This window comes from Neomonachus schauinslandi, chromosome 12, assembly GCF_002201575.2.
Source record: "Neomonachus schauinslandi chromosome 12, ASM220157v2, whole genome shotgun sequence".
NCBI classification, from domain to species: domain Eukaryota; kingdom Metazoa; phylum Chordata; class Mammalia; order Carnivora; family Phocidae; genus Neomonachus; species Neomonachus schauinslandi.
In genome coordinates, this window is record NC_058414.1 from 82,666,049 (window position 1) to 82,682,871 (window position 16,823).

Sequence of the window (16,823 nt, forward strand, 5' to 3'; positions counted from 1 at the left end):
TTGCTTTTTTTTGCAAATCATCAACTAATGTAAATATTTTTACACTGGGGATGCTGGGCTTTGTAAATCTGAAAGTCTCCCAAACAGTATCTTCCAGTTTCTGGGGATGTACTCTGTTGAGGAAAGAGATCATAAACAAATGGTCATTGTTTCTTACATTTAGCATTAATAAGAAGTCCCTGGAGTTATACTGTTAAATATTTTTATTCTTTAAATTTGTTATAGGGGCTCCTGGGTGGCTTAGTTGGTTAGGTGTCTACCTTCAGCTTGGGTCTTGATCCCAGAGTCCTGGGATCGAGCCCTGTGTCGGGCTTTCTGCTCAGTGGGGAGCCTGCTTCTCCCTCTCCCTCTGTCTGCCGCTCCCCCTGCTTGTGCACTTTCTGTCTCTCTCTGTCAAATAAATAAATACAATCTTTAAAATAAATAAATAAATTTGTTATAGAACATTGCAAACATACACAAAATTAGATAGAATAGCATAATGAACCCCCATGCGCCTGTGCCCAGCCCTAACAGCCATCAGCCCATGGCCAGTCCTTTTAAATCTTTATCTACTTCTTTTTTTTTTCTGAAGAAAATCCCAATCATCATCTCATTTCATCTGTAAGCACTGGGTTATGTATCTCTAAAAACTTTTTTTTTTTTTTTTAAAGATTTTATTTATTTGAGACCGAGAGAATGAGAGACAGAGAGCATGAGAGGGAGGAGGGTCAGAGGGAGAAGCAGACTCCCTGCCGAGCAGGGAGCCCGATGCGGGACTCGATCCAGGGACTCGATCCAGGGACTCCAGGATCATGACCTGAGCCGAAGGCAGTCACTTAACCAACTGAGCCACCCAGGCGCCCACTCTAAAAACTTTTTTTAACATAATCTCAGATTATATTAAAAGGACTGAATCCTTTTTGAATAGAAAATTCTATAGTAGTATTGTTATCTTTACTTATCTAGCTTTAAAATGTACTCAGTATGTCGTATATTCTAGCTTCTGTTAAAAGTAGGTCTTTTAAGGGGTGCCTGGGTGGCTCAGGCATCCGACTCGTGATTTTGGCTCTGGTCATGATCTCAGGGTCATGAGATTGAGCCCCTCGTTGGGCTCTGGGCTCAGCATGGAGTCTGCTTGTCCCTCTCCCTCTGCTCCTCCCCTTGCTCCCTCGCTTGCTTTTTTCTCTCAAATAAGTAAATAAAATCTTAAAAAAAAAAAATAAATATAATAAAAGTATGTCTTTTAAGTATACATGTATTCTCTCTCTAATTCAGAATTTCCTCATGTGTGTACTGTGAAAGTTCTTTTTTTTTTTTTTTTTAAAGATTTTATTTATTTATTTGACAGAGAGACACAGCGAGAGAGGGAACACAAGCAGGGGGAGTGGGAGAGGGAGAAGCAGGCTTCCCGCTGAGCAGGGAGCCCGATGCGGGGCTCGATCCCAGGACCCTGGGATCGTGACCTGAGCCAAAGGCAGACGCTTAACGACTGAGCCACCCAGGCGCCCCAAAATGTACTTACTTTTTTTTAAAGATTTTTATTTATTTATTTGACAGAGAAAGAGACAGCAAGAGAGGGAACACTAGCAGGGGGAATGTGAGAGGGAGAAGCAGGCTTCCCGCGGAGCAAGGAGCCCAATGTGGGGCTCGATCCCAGGACCCTGGGATCATGACCTGAGCTGAAGGCAGACGCCTAATGACTGAGCCACCCAGGCGCCCATTACTGTGAAAGTTCTTGACCCACAGGAGAGCTAAGGCAGGCCACTGGCCCAGTGGATCGTACAAATACTACATTTTCTGAATGTGCTGTAGCATAGAGAAAGAACTGTCAAGTCCTGCTGTCAGGTATTCCTCCTTTGTTTAAAAAAAAAGGTAGGTCTACTCTTAGCGCTCAAACTCAGGAAAATGACAGTACCAACTGTCAAATGACAGTAATACAGCTTAGTAACGAGTCTATCCTTTATTCAAGGGAAACAGCCCATGGATTGGGTAGTGCAGTGCCGAAAAGCAGCGGAGCACTTTTCCCAAGGGATTTTGGGCATGAGAAGAAGCAACACAGAAACAGGGCGTGATTGGCTAGAAGGTCAGGGGTTTCCTTATAAGGCTAGCAGGTCTTGTGTTCTGGGGTCAGGTAAGCTGCTAAAGCTGAGTTGGGAGAATTGTGACTGGTGTATGTTAAATTTCCTTGGCAGTGTGGTGTACCCCCTAAGTGCAGGCTAGCTTGGGTTCAGATTTGTGCCGTGGGCCGTGCTGCTGGAACCACCCCCTCTTTGTGGGTTTCAACATATGAATTACCTTTATCACGACTAAATAACTACCTGTGCTTAGAACTGCTAGAAACTATTTAGACGTATATAAGGTATGTTCCCATAGCTTGCGTGAAATGCACATATACTTTGATGTAAACTCGGGAGTCTTCAGACTTCTTCACTCACATCATTCTAAAAGAATTTTGACAAACAGTATTCCCTTACATTTTAAAGTTGGCATCTACAGTATTTAAGTAGAAGTTTATATTTTTTTAAAGATTTTATGTATCTGAGAGCAAGAGCAGGAGGGAGGTAGGGGCAGAGGGAGAAGCAGACCCCTTGGAGCAGGGAGCAAGGCAGGACTCCATCCCAGGACCTGAGCCAAAGGCAGACACTTAACCGAGCCACTCAGGTGCCCCTAAGTAGAAGTTTAAACGGTTGTAAAGAATAATTTCTCTTGGTTGTAAATACTGAATTTTAAAGTACTTTAACTCATAAATAAATCTAGTAAGATTTAAATACCGTAGCAACTTCTTTTTTTATTTGTTTGTTTTACCATAGCAACTTCTTACCTACTAGCATTCATATAAGTAATTTGAACAAACCAACTTTATTATTTATTTATTTATGGGGGGGGGCGCTGGTGCGAGGAGCAGAGGGAGAGAGAGAATCCTAAGCAGACTTCATGCCCAGCACAGAACCTGACTCTGGGCTCGATCCCACAACCCTGAGATCATGACCCGAGCCGAAATCAAGAGTCGGATGCTTAAGCGACTGAGCCACCCAGGTGCTCCTGAGCAAACCAACTTTAAAAGATAATTAGGAAATTCAGATTTGGACTGAGTATTTGATAGTACCAAAAGTTGATTTTGTGAAATGTGATAATGGACATTATGACTATATAAGAAAATACCCATCATTTTTAGAGGTACATTCTAAAAAATACTTAGTAATTGGTTGTGCACAGTTTGGGCTTCTAGCACACACTTCTCAAGTTTACTTGAGAATTTAAAATAGCACCTTTCTTTTTTATAAGATTTTTATTTATTTATTTGTCAGAGAAAGAGAGCACAAGCAGGGGGAGCAGCAGAGGGAGAGAGAGAGAAGCAGGGGGAGCAGCAGAGGGAGAGAGAGAGAAGCAGGCTTCCCACTGAGCAAGGAGCCCGATGTGGGACTCGATCCCAAGACCCTGGGATCATGACCTGAGCCGAAGGCAGATGCTTAACAACTGAGCCACCCAGGCGTCCCTAAAATAGCACCTTTCTAATAGCAATAGGTTTAGCTACCTTGGATCGAAATGGAATGTAGGGAACAGCTATCTTTTAAAAGTTATTTATCTTTCTGGTTGCTCGTCATTACCCTTTATTTCTGCATTTCTTTTTTTTTTTAAGATTTTATTTATTTATATGACAGAGAGACACAGCGAGAGAGGGAACACAAGCAGGGGGAGCGGGAGAGGGAGAAGCAGGCTTCCTGTGGAGCAGGGAGCCGGATGCGGGGCTCGATCCCAGGACCCTGGGACCATGACCTGAGCCGAAGGCAGACGCGTAACGACTGAGCCACCCAGGCACCCCCATTTCTGCATTTCTTAAGGGCTAAGGATTCTCTTTGCACTCATATTACAATCAGCAATTGGAAACATTCTTTTTAAAAAATGTATTTATTTAAATTCAGTAGTTAACATGTAGTGCATTATTAGTTTCAGGGGTAGAATTTAGTGATTTATTAGTTGCGTGTAACACCCAGTGCTCATTATATCAAGTGCCCTCTTAATACCCATCTCCCAATTATTCCATCCCCCCACCCACCTCCCCTCCAGCAACCCTCAGTTCCCTATAGTTAAGAGTCTCTTATGGTTTGCCTCCCACTCTGTTTTTATCTTACTTTATTTCCTTCCCCTCCCCTATGTTCATCTGTTTTGTTTCTTAAATTCCACATATGAGTGAAATCATATGGTATTTGTCTTTCTCTGACTTATTTTGCTTAGCATAATATATTCTAGTTCCATTCATGTCGTTGCAAATGGCAAGATTTCATTCTTTTTGTTGGCTGAGTAGTATTCCATTGTGTGTATGTGTGTGTGTATATATATGTGTGTGTGTGTGTGTGTGTATATATATATATACACCACATCTTCTTTATCCATTTATCTGTTGGTGGACATCTGGGCTCTTTCCATATTTTGGCTATTGTGGACATTAAGCAGTTGGAAATATTCTTGTTACAAGGTCATTAAGTAAGCCTCAGGAAAATGCCTTGCTTTCTAAGGCCTCGGACCTAAAATACCCTTGTAACTGCTACTAGGTTCCAGACAGATGAGCTGGAAGATGGATGAGGAAGAAGAGTTAAGCCAGATTACCACGTGGCAGTTTTGAGAAAAAGACAAACTCACCTTTTGCATTATGTACGTTTGTGCATGCAGGTGACATGTACAGCCATGACGGAAATGCTGATGAGCCAGAGTGGGTAAAGACAGAAAGAGAACAGTTTGTTGAGTTTCGAGATAAGAATCGTGATGGGAAGATGGACAAGGAAGAGACCAAAGACTGGATCCTCCCCTCAGACTATGATCATGCGGAGGCAGAAGCCAGGCACCTAGTCTATGAATCAGACCAGAACAAGGTAAGTCTGGCCAGGCCCAAACAACCTAGTAGCGATCAAAGTCTGTTTGTAAGGGATTGCCTAAAACATTCCTGTTGAGGTACATAGAGCATGTAAAGTCTTAATTGGTCTAAGTCTGCTACAAATCTTAAGTTGACAATTGAAAACTTACAGGGCAGTGCTACCTATCTGATCTCATTTTAGAAATCCCTTTGCCCAGTGTTCACACCATTGGAGACATTTGGCTTCAGAAAAGAGCCTCTGTATATAGCCTGTGTCCAGCGTGCGTCATCTGTTATCTTTGGATCCCCAGGAAATTTTCTCTGCTTTTTTTTTTCTTCCTTTGTGTTTTTACCTATTGCAGGCTCATTTTGCCTGCTCAAAGTTGGTCATTTCCTTCTTAAATACACTTTTTAAAATAAAGTTCTTTATAGTGGGTTGTAAATCAGCATGTATCTCGAGCTTGTTAAAATTTTCCTTGATAAATTATCTGAGGCATTTGTTTCATAAAAAGAATGGTAGTCTCACTAAGCCATCACCTTTTCAGCAATTTTAATGCTCTGCTTAGAGTAAGCTGAAAATCAATCTAAAGGTGTTGGGGAGGGGGGGTTGTATTCTGAACATTCTCCTATCTAGGCCAGTCTTCTGTTTCAGATGCAGTGTCTTATCATCTGAGCCTTTTTAAGGCACAGTCTGTTTTGAGTTCTTGCTTCAGTCACTTCAGTAGCCAGGTGCTGTGTCCTGAGATACGTGAGAAAAGGAAACTCCCAAGGTCATCCCTTGTGAATCCGGCATAGATAATTTTTGAGCTGAGGTCTGAGCCTTCATTTGGGGTTGTGTCTGGAATCTGTTGGTGGCTAGGGCATTGCGGGGGTGAAGACTGTGTGGGAATGTTAGCAGATTTCATCGTTCCTGTTAGGCAATGACTGGATTCACTTTAAAGTATTTTCCCCGGTTCTTCCTGTCTCTTACCTATACATAGGAGATGGCCCACATTTTGCTTGATGCATTAAGTTATTGAGCTGTGTTATTCCCATCCTTCCACTTTTAACTTTCTTGATAAGAAAAATGTATTAATTGCTATTTTCTTCTCTCTTTGTATGTATGTTGTGGAGGGTTGGGGGTGAAGGTTGAGTTCACATTTAATTTAGTGGGAATTAGAATCTTAAATCCTGATTAACCCCTTTTGTTCTGTAGCGGTGTTTCTAAATTTGGAATGGGAAATCGTTTTTGCCTCGATTCACTCTTCTCTCTAATTTCAGGATGGCAGGCTTACCAAGGAGGAGATTGTTGACAAGTACGATTTATTTGTGGGCAGCCAGGCCACAGATTTTGGTGAGGCCTTAGTACGACATGATGAGTTCTGAGCTGCATACAGAAGAACCCACATTTCTTCAAAAGTAATTTATTTTTACAGCTTCTGGTTTCACATGAAATTGTTTGCGCTACTGAGACTGTTAATACAAACTTTAAGACCTGAAAAGGTGTAATGAAAACCATCCCGTCCCCATTCCTCCTCCTCTTTGAGGCACTGGAGGAACTGTGCTTCTGAGGAACAACTCTAATTAGTACACTTGTGTTTGTAGATTTACACTTTGTATTATGTATAACATGGTGTGTTTATTTTTATATTTGTTCTCTGGTTGGGAGTATGATATGAAGGATCAACATCCTCAACTGACGCTTGTAGGCAAATGTTAGCCCTTCACTCTTTCTCAACCCTTGCCATATAATTTTTGTAATTCTGACTTAACTAATTTTTTAAGCCTGAGATCAATAAGAAATGTTTAGGAGAGAGAAAAGGGAAAAAAATATGCCCCACAATTATATTTAGAGAGACAACATTTAATCTTGCCTATTGAAAAGTATGTTTCATAAGTAGTAGGGGCCACATATTCCATTCAGTTGCTCTAAGTCCAGCAATTGATCGTGGCATTATCTGGGCAAGGACAGATTCCTGTGCTGTCAGAAAGCTTGGCTCGACTTGATTTCATTCAGGTTTTTTTCTTCCCAGTAAGACTAGCTGTTTGCTCATTTTGCCAAGCACAGCTGTGGTGGGAAGAGTTAGGGCCAGTGTCTTGAAAATCAATCAAGTAGTGAATGTGATCTCTTTACAGAGCTATACATAGAAACAGCTGGAAAACTAAGGGAAAAATACAAGTGTTTTCAGGGCACACTTTTTTCTGGGTGTGCATCTGTTGCAGTGCTCAAGACTTTCTTGCCTATTGAATCACTGTAAGTGCCCCATTCAGCTCCTATTTCCCCAGGTGTTCCTAGGAATTAATCTTGCTTTCACTACATAGTTAAAATGTACTCCTTTCCAATTATGTCATTTCATTGAAAGTGCCTTTAACGAAAGAAATGATCACTGAAATGAGGGTTCTCTTAAGAAACCCTGGGATGAAATAAAGAGATTATTTGGACCACCTTGTATGAAGCTTACAACCTCCCAATGTATTGGGGATTTTTTTTTCTTTCTTCCCTTTCTCTTTCAGACAGTGGTTAAATAGCAGTATTAGTTAGGAGCTTGGTTGCAGTGTTCTTATCTTGTGGGCTGGTTTCCAAAAACCACATGCTGCTGAATTTACCAGGGATCCTCATACCTCAGAATGCTAACCACTTACTACCAGGCCTATTTCTGTGTCAGCTGAAGAGCTTGAACTCAGACTCAAAGATGAGAGGGCCTACTGAGAGGACTCTTTGGTTTGAGGACCATTGTTCAACCTTCTTGCCTTTGACCCAACGCCCCCTCTCCCCGCTGCCCCCAAAAAAGTTTATCGTGGATCAGCAGATTGCCAATCCTTGTCAAAGAGAGGGACATTGTAGAAAGAGCTGAAGAAGCTGCCTTCTGTTCCCAACTCACTTTACCCATATTTTATGTAACACAAACTCTGTCTTTTTTGGTCCTTTTCTTACAGATGGACCTCTTTTGAGAAGAATTGTATTCCAAACTTTTTTAGCCCTCAGGTTACTAAGATAAATATATGTATATCTAACCTTTATTATTTCATGTATCTTTCTGGATAATACATTCAGGTGGTGCTGGGTGATTATTATAATCTGAACCTAGGTGTATCCTTTGGTCTTCCCTGATCGTGTTGAGGTGGACTACTTGGCCTGGCAAAAAGCCAGATTATCACGTAACTTGATCCTGGCCTTTGCATTGAGCTCTTGAGAGTGGATACACTCTTTTTAACCCCAGTATAGGGGAGTGTAAATTCTCTGCTCCCCAGATTCCCCATTTTTATCATTAAGAAGATCAAAGATAATAATGGCAACCCAGGATTAGAGAGAGCACATCATGAACTGCGTGGCGGGAGAGCCTTGCAGCTCACTAGGTACAGAGAACCCAGGCCTGATGTTAAAAGTTACGCACTTAGAAAGCAAACCTTCATATGCTAAAATGGCAACTTCTGGATGCTGGGTGCTCAGCAGCAAGCATACTCTAATAATCTCTAATGATCCCCCTGGATTATCTTTTTGGTTTAAGTCAAGCCTGAGGCTGGTGAACAGTAGCTACACACCCACATTGTGTGTTCTGTGAATGCTAGCTCTCTTGAATTTGGATACTGGTTATTTTTTATAGAGTGTAAACTAAGTTTTATATTCTATAATGCAAACAGGTACCTATCTGTTTCTAAATAAAACTGTTTACATTCATTGTGGGGTATGCGTATTCCTTTATTCTCTTAAGAAATGGAACTCTTACTTAGAATGATGGGTGCTGTAAAATATCAAGAAAAGGAGGTCTCCTAGAAGATACTCCCTCCCCATCCCAGGGAAGTTCTGCCTTCTCCCAGATTAGCCATTCCTTTTTCATTTCTGAAATCTTCTGGCGTCTTTCCCACTACAGCTGTAACCCGTCTTTGCTTCCCTCGGGCCATGTAACTGGAGAGGAGTCCAGCTGCTCATTACATAATTACCTGATACCAAACACAAGCCATTCCTGAATGTACACACAGCATTTATTCTGACTTTTATTTCAAAAAGGCTCTTTTTCAGGGGGTGCAGAGGGGAAACATAAAGTATAAAGTATAACAGTTTTTTGAACATTTTGGTATAGTTCATAAATGGTATTAAGATGTGCACGGTCATTTTGAGAACACGAAGGGAATTAACCATTAACTTTACTAAATAATGCAGCTTAAGACAGGTTTAGCCAAATTGGGTGGGGAGCACCTGGAATAATTCATGCTGGCTCAGGAGCTTCTGGACATGGCTGTCCCTGCCAGAACTATAGGATTATTGGCAGTGATGGCATAAAGAAGTTCTTTCAGACTCGTATTTTGGGCCTACTCAAGGTTTTGGTTTTTTCTTTATATCTCTCCGATTTCTTTTTCTTTTTTTAAAAGATTTCATTTATTTGACAGAGAGAGCGAGCACAAGCAGGGGGAGCAGCAGGGAGAGGGAGAAGCAGGCTCTCTGCTGAGCAGCCCGACTGGGGGCTTGATCCCAGGACCCTGGGATCATGACCTGAGCCGAAGGCAGCCGCTTAACCGACTGAGCTACCCAGGTGCCCTATCTGATTTCTAAGGTGTTTTAAGTTTGTTCTAATTCAGAATGTATCATCTCAGAACAGATCCTCAATAGGAAGAAAAAAATTACAAAGAAGGAAGATAATTATTATCCATACACTGAAAAATCCGCCATACTCCTGTATAGTTGCCTCATAAATCAGTTATCCAAGTGCTGTGAATGATGCCACTTAGTAAAAACTGAGTATTGTTGACATGGCCTTTGGAGTGGTCTAAAGTAGACCTGGTTGGAACAGTAGCTTTGTGGGTAGGAAAGGAATGGTAGGAAAATGGAAAGTGGACTCCCCGAATTGCCATTATACCCTTCCCATCTTTTTCTGCATTTGTTAGTAGTTTGGTTTTTTTTTTTTTTTTTTTTTAAAGATTTTTTATTTATTTATCTGAGAGAGAGAGTGAGAGACAGAGAGCACGAGAGGAAGGAGAGTCAGAGGGAGAAGCAGACTCCCCGCCGAGCAGGGAGCCCGATGTGGGACTCGATCCCGGAACTCCAGGATCATGACCTGAGCCAAAGGCAGTTGCTTAACCAACTGAGCCACCCAGGCGCCCCAGTAGTTTGGTTTTTGAGAGAGAAAGAATTTCCCTAAATGTAAAATCCTAGTTGCTGCAAATAAGCCAGTATGACTCCTTAGTTGGGGCCAACTTGACTGGGAGAGACAGTAGAGACTTCTGTTTTCTGGGAGCTGGACATTTCAGAATCATCTGTCATGGACTTCCCACACACCATCTCCATGATGCAGGCTTGGAACTGGAAGGAAAGCACAGAATTGGAGATAGCCCCTTGCAGACCAGTACGGAGGAGGTGACATCAAGAAATGTGGGGAGCAAAGATCTCATTCTTTGTATCCCCAAAGCCTTGTGCAATGCCTTATACCCAGGATCTCCTCACGTGTTTTGTTTTGTTTTTTTTAAAGATTTTATTTACTAGAGAATGAGCGGGGAGTGGGGGGCGAGGGGAGCAGAGAGAGAGAAACAGACTCCATGGGGGCGCCTGGGTGGCTCAGTCGTTGGGCGTCTGCCTTCGGCTCGGGTCGTGGTCCCAGGGTCCTGAGATTGAGCCCCACATCGGGCTCCCTGCTCCGCGGGAAGCCTGCTTCTCCCTCTCCCACTCCCCTTGCTTGTGTTCCCTCTCTCGCCGTGTCTCTTTCTGTCAAATAAATAAATAAAATTAAAAAAAAAAAAAAAAAGACTCCATGCTGAGCATGAAGCCCTACTCGGGGCTCTATCCCAGGACCCGGAAATCACGACCTGAGCCGAAGGCAGACACTTAACTGACTGAGCCACCCAGCCAGGCGCCCTCCTCAGGTGGTTTTGAATACATCTTCCCAATCCTTAGAGCTCCTCCTAGGTCTACAATAATAATCCCTACATATTTTGGCTCAGAGACTTGACTGTTGGTAAACCTCAAAGCAGCACCTGCCTCATCAAAACACTGAAAAGCAATGCCGGAGTAGGCCTGCCCACACACCCCACCATTATTAGAGGGTGCTCCCAATTGTTTCCATCCAGAAGTTTTGAATCCGTCTCTGTGGACTGAGGAAACAAAATAGCTGTTGATAATTCTCAAAGCAGGGAGTTTGCCCCACAAGACAGGAACTCTCCTAGATTTATCTAAGTTTGGGTTTTTATTGGCTCAGATACAGGATTTGGGATAGGAGGCCACTCGGTACCTTCAGATGATAAACTGTGTTAGAGATGTATGCATGTGTTATGATTTCTGTGCTTTTGCATATGCTCCTGCAGGCTGGAAGTTGGAAGGGAAAGGATTAAGAACTTGTGAAGTGGAAGGACTAGGAATTTAGGGGAATGATTAATCTATTAGTTTTTCAAGAAAACAAAACCCTTTCACTTCTCATCCTGCCCTTTGGAGCAACCTGATTTTTAGGGCTCAAGTTCTGTTTTCTCTGGGTTGTATTACCTTGTCTCGATGACCACACCCGTCTCCCTGTGCTTACCAAGGGCTTTCCTTGTTCACCCTTAGAAACCTTTTGAGTAGAGTCCAAGGTGCTCTGAAGCAAAAGGTGTTGGTGAGAAAAGAACCAGGTCTCATGAACTGGAGTCTCATAGGCATGTAAATAGAGAGCTTTACCTGCTTATTCATAAAGCAGTAGATGATGGGGTTGTAGACACAAGCACTCTTGAAGAAGAAGGCAGGAATGGTGACAAGCCGTAGGTCCAGCCCGTGGTTCCGGCTGTTGACCATATACATGGACATCGCAGCGTAGGGCGTGTAACAGAGACAGAAGGAGGCCACCATCACTACCACCGTCCGGCTCACCTCCCGCTCGGCCTTCTGACTCCTCTTGCTGGGCTGCGACCCGGGCAGAGCACAGAGAAACTTTCTCTTCTCCCTGGCCCTCAACTCCCCGCCTCTCCACCCTTTCCTACCAGGGGGGCATCCACTCCAGTTGCCTCTCTTCTGTCCCAGCTTCTGGCCTCGTGCTTCTTGCTCTCCTTCCTTGAGGAAGGTGGGATGGAGAATGGCTCTCTGGTCTGTGACTTTGGAAGGGATCACATGAATCTCTTGCCACGTGTTTGAGCAGAGAGAACCCCGCCCTGCTCTTCACACCATTTCATCATACTCCCTGCCCCCACTTCCTTCACTGCTTTCAATATCCCCTCTACCAGGCTGTGGACATTTCCAGATGTCTTCTGTTCTAAAGCACTCACCCGCTCTTCCCTCTCTTCCGGAGCCCCCTGACTCCCCTCCTCCCTGACCCTCACAAAAATCACTCACAGCTCTGAGGGCTCCCAGCAGCTGCGAGTAGGAGAAGCAGATGAGGGAGAGAGGCACAATGAAGCAGAAGATGAAGAGGAACCAGGTATAGTACTCGCCCACGGTGTACCAGTCGGGGCCACAGGAGCACTGCAGGCCCTCAGGGATGAACCTGCAGGGACCAAGCACTCACCCACTGGACAAGCACTTGCCCACTGCGGGGCTCAGCACAAGAATGAGTGGAGTGGGAGCTGAGGTTCCTGGGCCGTGCTCTCCACTTAGAGGATGCTCAAGGACTTCATGCAGGGCCGGTTTCTGACCTCACCGGCTGAGGCTATAGCAATCCCAACTGCAGGGTAAATGTTAGCACTTGCCTCCCACGGCCCTTGCCCTCAGCTACTCTACCAGCTCTTGAAAAGTGGAAGTCAGGGGCGCCTGGGTGGCGCAGGCAGTTAAGCATCTGACCCTTGGTTTCGGCTGCGGTAGTGATCTCAGGGTTGTGAGATCGAGCCCCGCAGCTGGTTCCACGTTCAGGGCAGAGTCTGCTTAAGACTCCTTCCCCCTCTGCCCCTCCCCGACCCCTGTGCTCCCTCTCTCTCTCTCAAATAAATAAATAAATAAGAGGTCAAAGACTAAGGTTATACCCAACTCTTTCCACCCACATCAGCTTGAGCTCCTAGCTCAGCACCACTGCCCTACACTCTCACCGGCTCCAGCCAAAGAAGGGTGGGATGGAGACGCCAATACCAATGGTCCAGGTAGCCAGGACCACCATCAGCGCGTGCTTGGAGCTGAAGCGGAAGTTGCCGAAGGGCTTACAGATGACCATGTAGCGCTCAAAGGCCAGGAAGGCCAGTGACCAGCCTGTCACCAGACCTGTAGTGAAACATGAAGGTAATTGGGGTAGAAAGCCCCACCCAGCCTGGCAGGCAGAGTGGAATACAGATGGTGGAGCAAGCATGGGGACTGATGGTTGGTGTGGAGTTTGGGACTTGGTCAAACTTCTAGTCCCAGCTACTTTGTACCCAATGATAAAGAGCACCAAACTCCTTTTCCCCAGGCTCCTCTTTAGGGGCCCACTCTAACCCAACAGTCTGGTCCCTGGTTCCAATCCTGGAGCAGTCCTTTGTCTCTCCCCAGTCTCCTTCCCCTTCAGTACCTGCTGTAGAGCCCAGGAAGGCCTCCAAAGCACAAACATGGCGGCCAAAGACGAAGTATCCCTGACAGCTGGCGATGAAGACGCTGGAGACAGAGATGCAGTAGAGGAAGCCCCCCAGGGACACATTGACCAGAATATAGTTGAGTGGCTGTTGCAACTTCTTGTAGCGCAGGGTGGCCACCAGCACCGAGGCATTGAGTGGTGTCCCTGCAAAGAAGACAAAGCCCATGAAGACTGCCTGGAGGCGGAAGGCCCAGACAGGGGCAATGTGGTACTGAGGCCCATCCCATGGCCCCACCAAGGAGATGTTCTTGAACAGATAAAACTCCTCCCCCCCTGACATCTTACTCATGGGATGTCCCCACGCTCTCTGATTCCTCTTATAGATTACCGTCCCACCACCACTTCTCCCCTGCCCTCCAAAGCCCCTTTCGGGCTCCCTGAATGATCAGTACTGATCCTAAGCCTCCTAAGGACAAAGTTTTGAGATTAGAGATGTCCAAGCCCCCACCTAAACCTCCTTTGTGGCCCCAAAGCCGATTGTGTGTTCTTGAGAGGATAAAAATATTGGGCTCAAAGAATCGACATGCAGTGCTGGGTGCTGGAATGACTAGGCGTCTGCGCACTGCAGCCTGGGGGTGCTGACCCATATTTAGCAGGGATGTGTCCACCACTTTGTGTGTGTGTGTGTGTGTGTCCTTTGAATGGAACTACCGAGGGTATGCCTTTCGGTTTGGCTTCTGCCGCCACTACATCCCTATACATTTCTGTGCCCATCTGCTCCTTTGTGGAAGGTGCCCCCTAAGTCTCCCTCTCCAGAGATCTTGGGCTCACAGCCAGCCTGGGAAGCAGCCTTGGGCCACAGAAGAGGCAGGGAATGGGGAGCACCCTGGGTGGGAGCACCTTGGTGAACAGCCTCCACAGATCAGTACAGGGGCAACTGGACAATGCTTGAAGTCTAAGGCCTCCCTGGCTGCCTCTGTTTCTTCATGTTGAGTCTACCAGGAGGGTGTATTTTCTGCTCAGCCCACCCCCCTCCAGACCTCAGCCAGGCTGCGGTTGGTTTGCTCGCTGGCCCCGCCTTGAGCTCAGCAGTGCCCAAGTGGCCAAGTGCCCAAGTCTTGCCCTGTCTGCTCTCAAGTCCTGCCCAGCCCTCACCGCTGGACTCAAGACCTGCTCCGCGCAGCCCGCCCCAGTGAGGCCACCGCAGAAAGGCCAGCTCTGCCCTAAGCTCCGCCCTGTGAATGTGTCCCCTGCCCCACCTCAGCGGACTGTGAGCACAGAGATCAAAGCAACGCACTTTGAATACAGGTAAGGGGAAGTGAAAGGGTGGCTCCTGGTGGCCCAGTTGTTTTTATCACATGAATCCCCCCACAGGGAAAAATTATAAACTAAATATGAAAAACGACTCCTGGAAAGCGCTATAAAGTACCCCAAAGCAGGCAGCAACGGAAAGGACCCAAACCTTGAATGAAAGGAACCATCTACATGTAAATGGATTATTTCCTGAGGGCACTCTGCCCAGGCTAAAGGGCAGGAGACAGCTGGGAAGTCCCAGCCTTTACGCCCTGAAGAGGCAGAGGACAGAGTCTGGGACTCCAGAGTGGCGGAAGATGGCAGGTGGGCCTCCTGGAAGGAAGGACGCCCCAGCAGAGGAAGACTCCCCCCCAGTCGGAGGCTGCGGGCCGAGCTCTGCCAGGAGGAGTGTGGCGGGAGCCCAGCAGAAGGCCGGAGCTGGGGGTCTGACCGCTGAGCGGAGGCGCGGGCCGCTAAACGGGGCGGCAGAGAGAGAGTTCGAGACTGATCCCACCCAGGTGGAGGAGCGGGCCAAACCCTCCTGGCTTTCCATTTGAAACTCCAAGAGGCCACAGCTCAGGATAAAATCTGCGGCCCTTGGACCGTGAGCTAGAAGGGCTCAAAGCCGCCTGGCCAGCCGTTGGCGAGAGACCGACGTCTCCTCGCACATGCGCGCACCGACGCCCGCCCGCCGCCGACCCTCAGCCGCCGCGGGGACCCTGGCGGAGGCCCGGCTCGCGTCCAGAAATTGCAAGGCCCCTGGCTCTCCACTGGATCGCTGGGGCAGCTGGTCCTCTGCCCCGGGCAGGCTCTTAGGACCAGGGCCGGAGGCCCTCTCTCGGGCCGTGTGAGGTGCTGCCTCCGGGCAGGGCCCGGGGCCCGGTGGCCTGTGCTGCGGGGGGCGAGGCCGCCTCCGCTGTGTGCGGGGCTCTGCTGCGGTGCCACCTCCGTAAACGGTTCCGACGGGAAGCCTCGGCTTGGCCTGCCGACCCAGCGGGTGTGGACGAAAGACACCCCAAGGCCCTCCCACTGGTACTACCCAGGCCAGGTGGCTGCACCTTTGGCCTCTTCTAGGTCCGTCCTGAAACCTTTCCAAACAGTCCCTTCCCACCTTATTCTCCCCTACGTCAGAGGGCGGGGCGGTGGGCGCAAGCAGGGAGCAGCCCAGCCCCCGCTAGGATGGGCCAGAGGCCCAGCGCCCGGGGTGGGGGCGGGGGTGCGGACAGCTCGGGCCAGAAAGAGCCTTTCCCAAGGATAGGGTCTTATTGGTACCCACGCAGGGGACGACAAAGTTCCAGAGTCAGCGAAGCCATGGAGTAGGGAGCAGAAAGATTATGAGGTTGGGGCATGCGGTAAAGGTGAAGACTGAAGACAGGGGCGCCTGGGGGGCTCAGTCGGTTAAGCGTCTGCCTTCGGCTCAGGTCATGATCCCGGGGTCCTGGGGTCGAGCCCCGCATCGGGCTCCCTGCTTAACGGGGAGTCTGCTTCTCCCTCTCCTTCCCACTTGTGCTCTCTGTTGCTATCTCTGTCTCTCTCTCTCTCTCAAATAAATAAATAAAATCTTAAAAAAAAAAAAAAACTGAAGATAGTTTGAGTACATTTAACATATACAGTGCCCTTTTCAAGTTTAAAATCACTTTATTTTTTTAAGATTTTATTTATCTGAGAGAGAGAGAGAGAGTGAGAGAGAGAGCGCAAGAGGGGGTAGGGTTAGGGGGAGAAGCAGACTCCCCGCCGAGCAGGGAGCCCGATGCGGGACTCGATGCGGGACTCGATCCCGGGACTCCGGGATCACGACCTGAGCCGAAGGCAGTCGCTTAACCGACTGAGCCACCCAGGCGCCCTAAAGTCACTTTATTAATTTAGGAACATGATATACTAAGGCTTTACAGAAGATTATGTTGGTTAGGTATATTTAGACCAGGATTTCTCCATCTCCACACTCCTGGTATACTGGCTCAGACAATTCTTTGCTGGGGGAGGGGCGTGGCTGTCCTGTGCATTGCAGGATGTTTGCAGCGTTCCTGGTCACTACCCGCTGGATGCCAACAGCACTGGCACCACCTCAGCCATGATAATCGAAAACGTTTCCAGACACAAATATCCCCTGAGCCGCAAAACCACCCCCTGCCTCCTCCCGTCTAGTTAAGAACCACTGACTTAGATTTAGACGTATAAATGTCCACAACAAAATGGAAAAAACAGTCAAGAGGAAATTTGTTTCTCCATCCTAATTGTCTAGAAAAAAGGAAAGTCCTAGAAAAGGAGGATTTTTTTTAAAGATTTAT

At 46.8% G+C, this 16,823-nt stretch overlaps 2 protein-coding genes across 5 annotated transcripts in view; one reads left to right on the forward strand and one right to left on the reverse strand.

Moving 5' to 3' along the window:
• CALU (calumenin) overlaps positions 1–8,492 on the forward strand; it is a 30,788-nt gene extending 22,296 nt beyond the window's left edge. For all 4 annotated transcript variants that reach the window (XM_021699421.2, XM_021699422.2, XM_044920197.1 and 1 more), the window contains exons 6-7: positions 4,654–4,853; positions 6,095–8,492. In XM_021699421.2, the coding sequence (XP_021555096.1) occupies positions 4,654–4,853; positions 6,095–6,199 (305 nt within the window). In that variant the 3' untranslated portion in view covers positions 6,200–8,492. The remainder of the gene's footprint in view (positions 1–4,653; positions 4,854–6,094) is intronic.
• Positions 8,493–9,992: 1,500 nt separating this feature from the next.
• Positions 9,993–13,591, reverse strand: OPN1SW (opsin 1, short wave sensitive). The gene is made up of 5 exons (XM_021699368.1): positions 13,240–13,591; positions 12,788–12,956; positions 12,067–12,252; positions 11,454–11,664; positions 9,993–10,112 (listed from the first exon to the last, which is right to left on the reverse strand). The coding sequence occupies exons 1-5, from the start codon at positions 13,589–13,591 to the stop codon at positions 9,993–9,995; spliced, it is 1,038 nt and encodes a 345-aa protein (XP_021555043.1).
• Between the last annotated feature and the right edge of the window lie 3,232 nt (positions 13,592–16,823).

Coding starts and splice junctions, on each gene's coding strand:
- OPN1SW (XM_021699368.1), bottom strand. CDS start 13,591: ATGAGTAAGATGTCAGGGGGGGAGGAGTTTTATCTGTTCAAGAACATC. Junction 12,253..12,787: donor CCCTTCTTTGGCTGGAGCCG/GTGAGAGTGTAG, acceptor TGGTCCCTGCAG/GTTCATCCCTGAGGGCCTGC. Junction 11,665..12,066: donor GAGGGTCAGGGAGGAGGGGA/GTCAGGGGGCTC, acceptor GCCCAGCAAGAG/GAGTCAGAAGGCCGAGCGGG.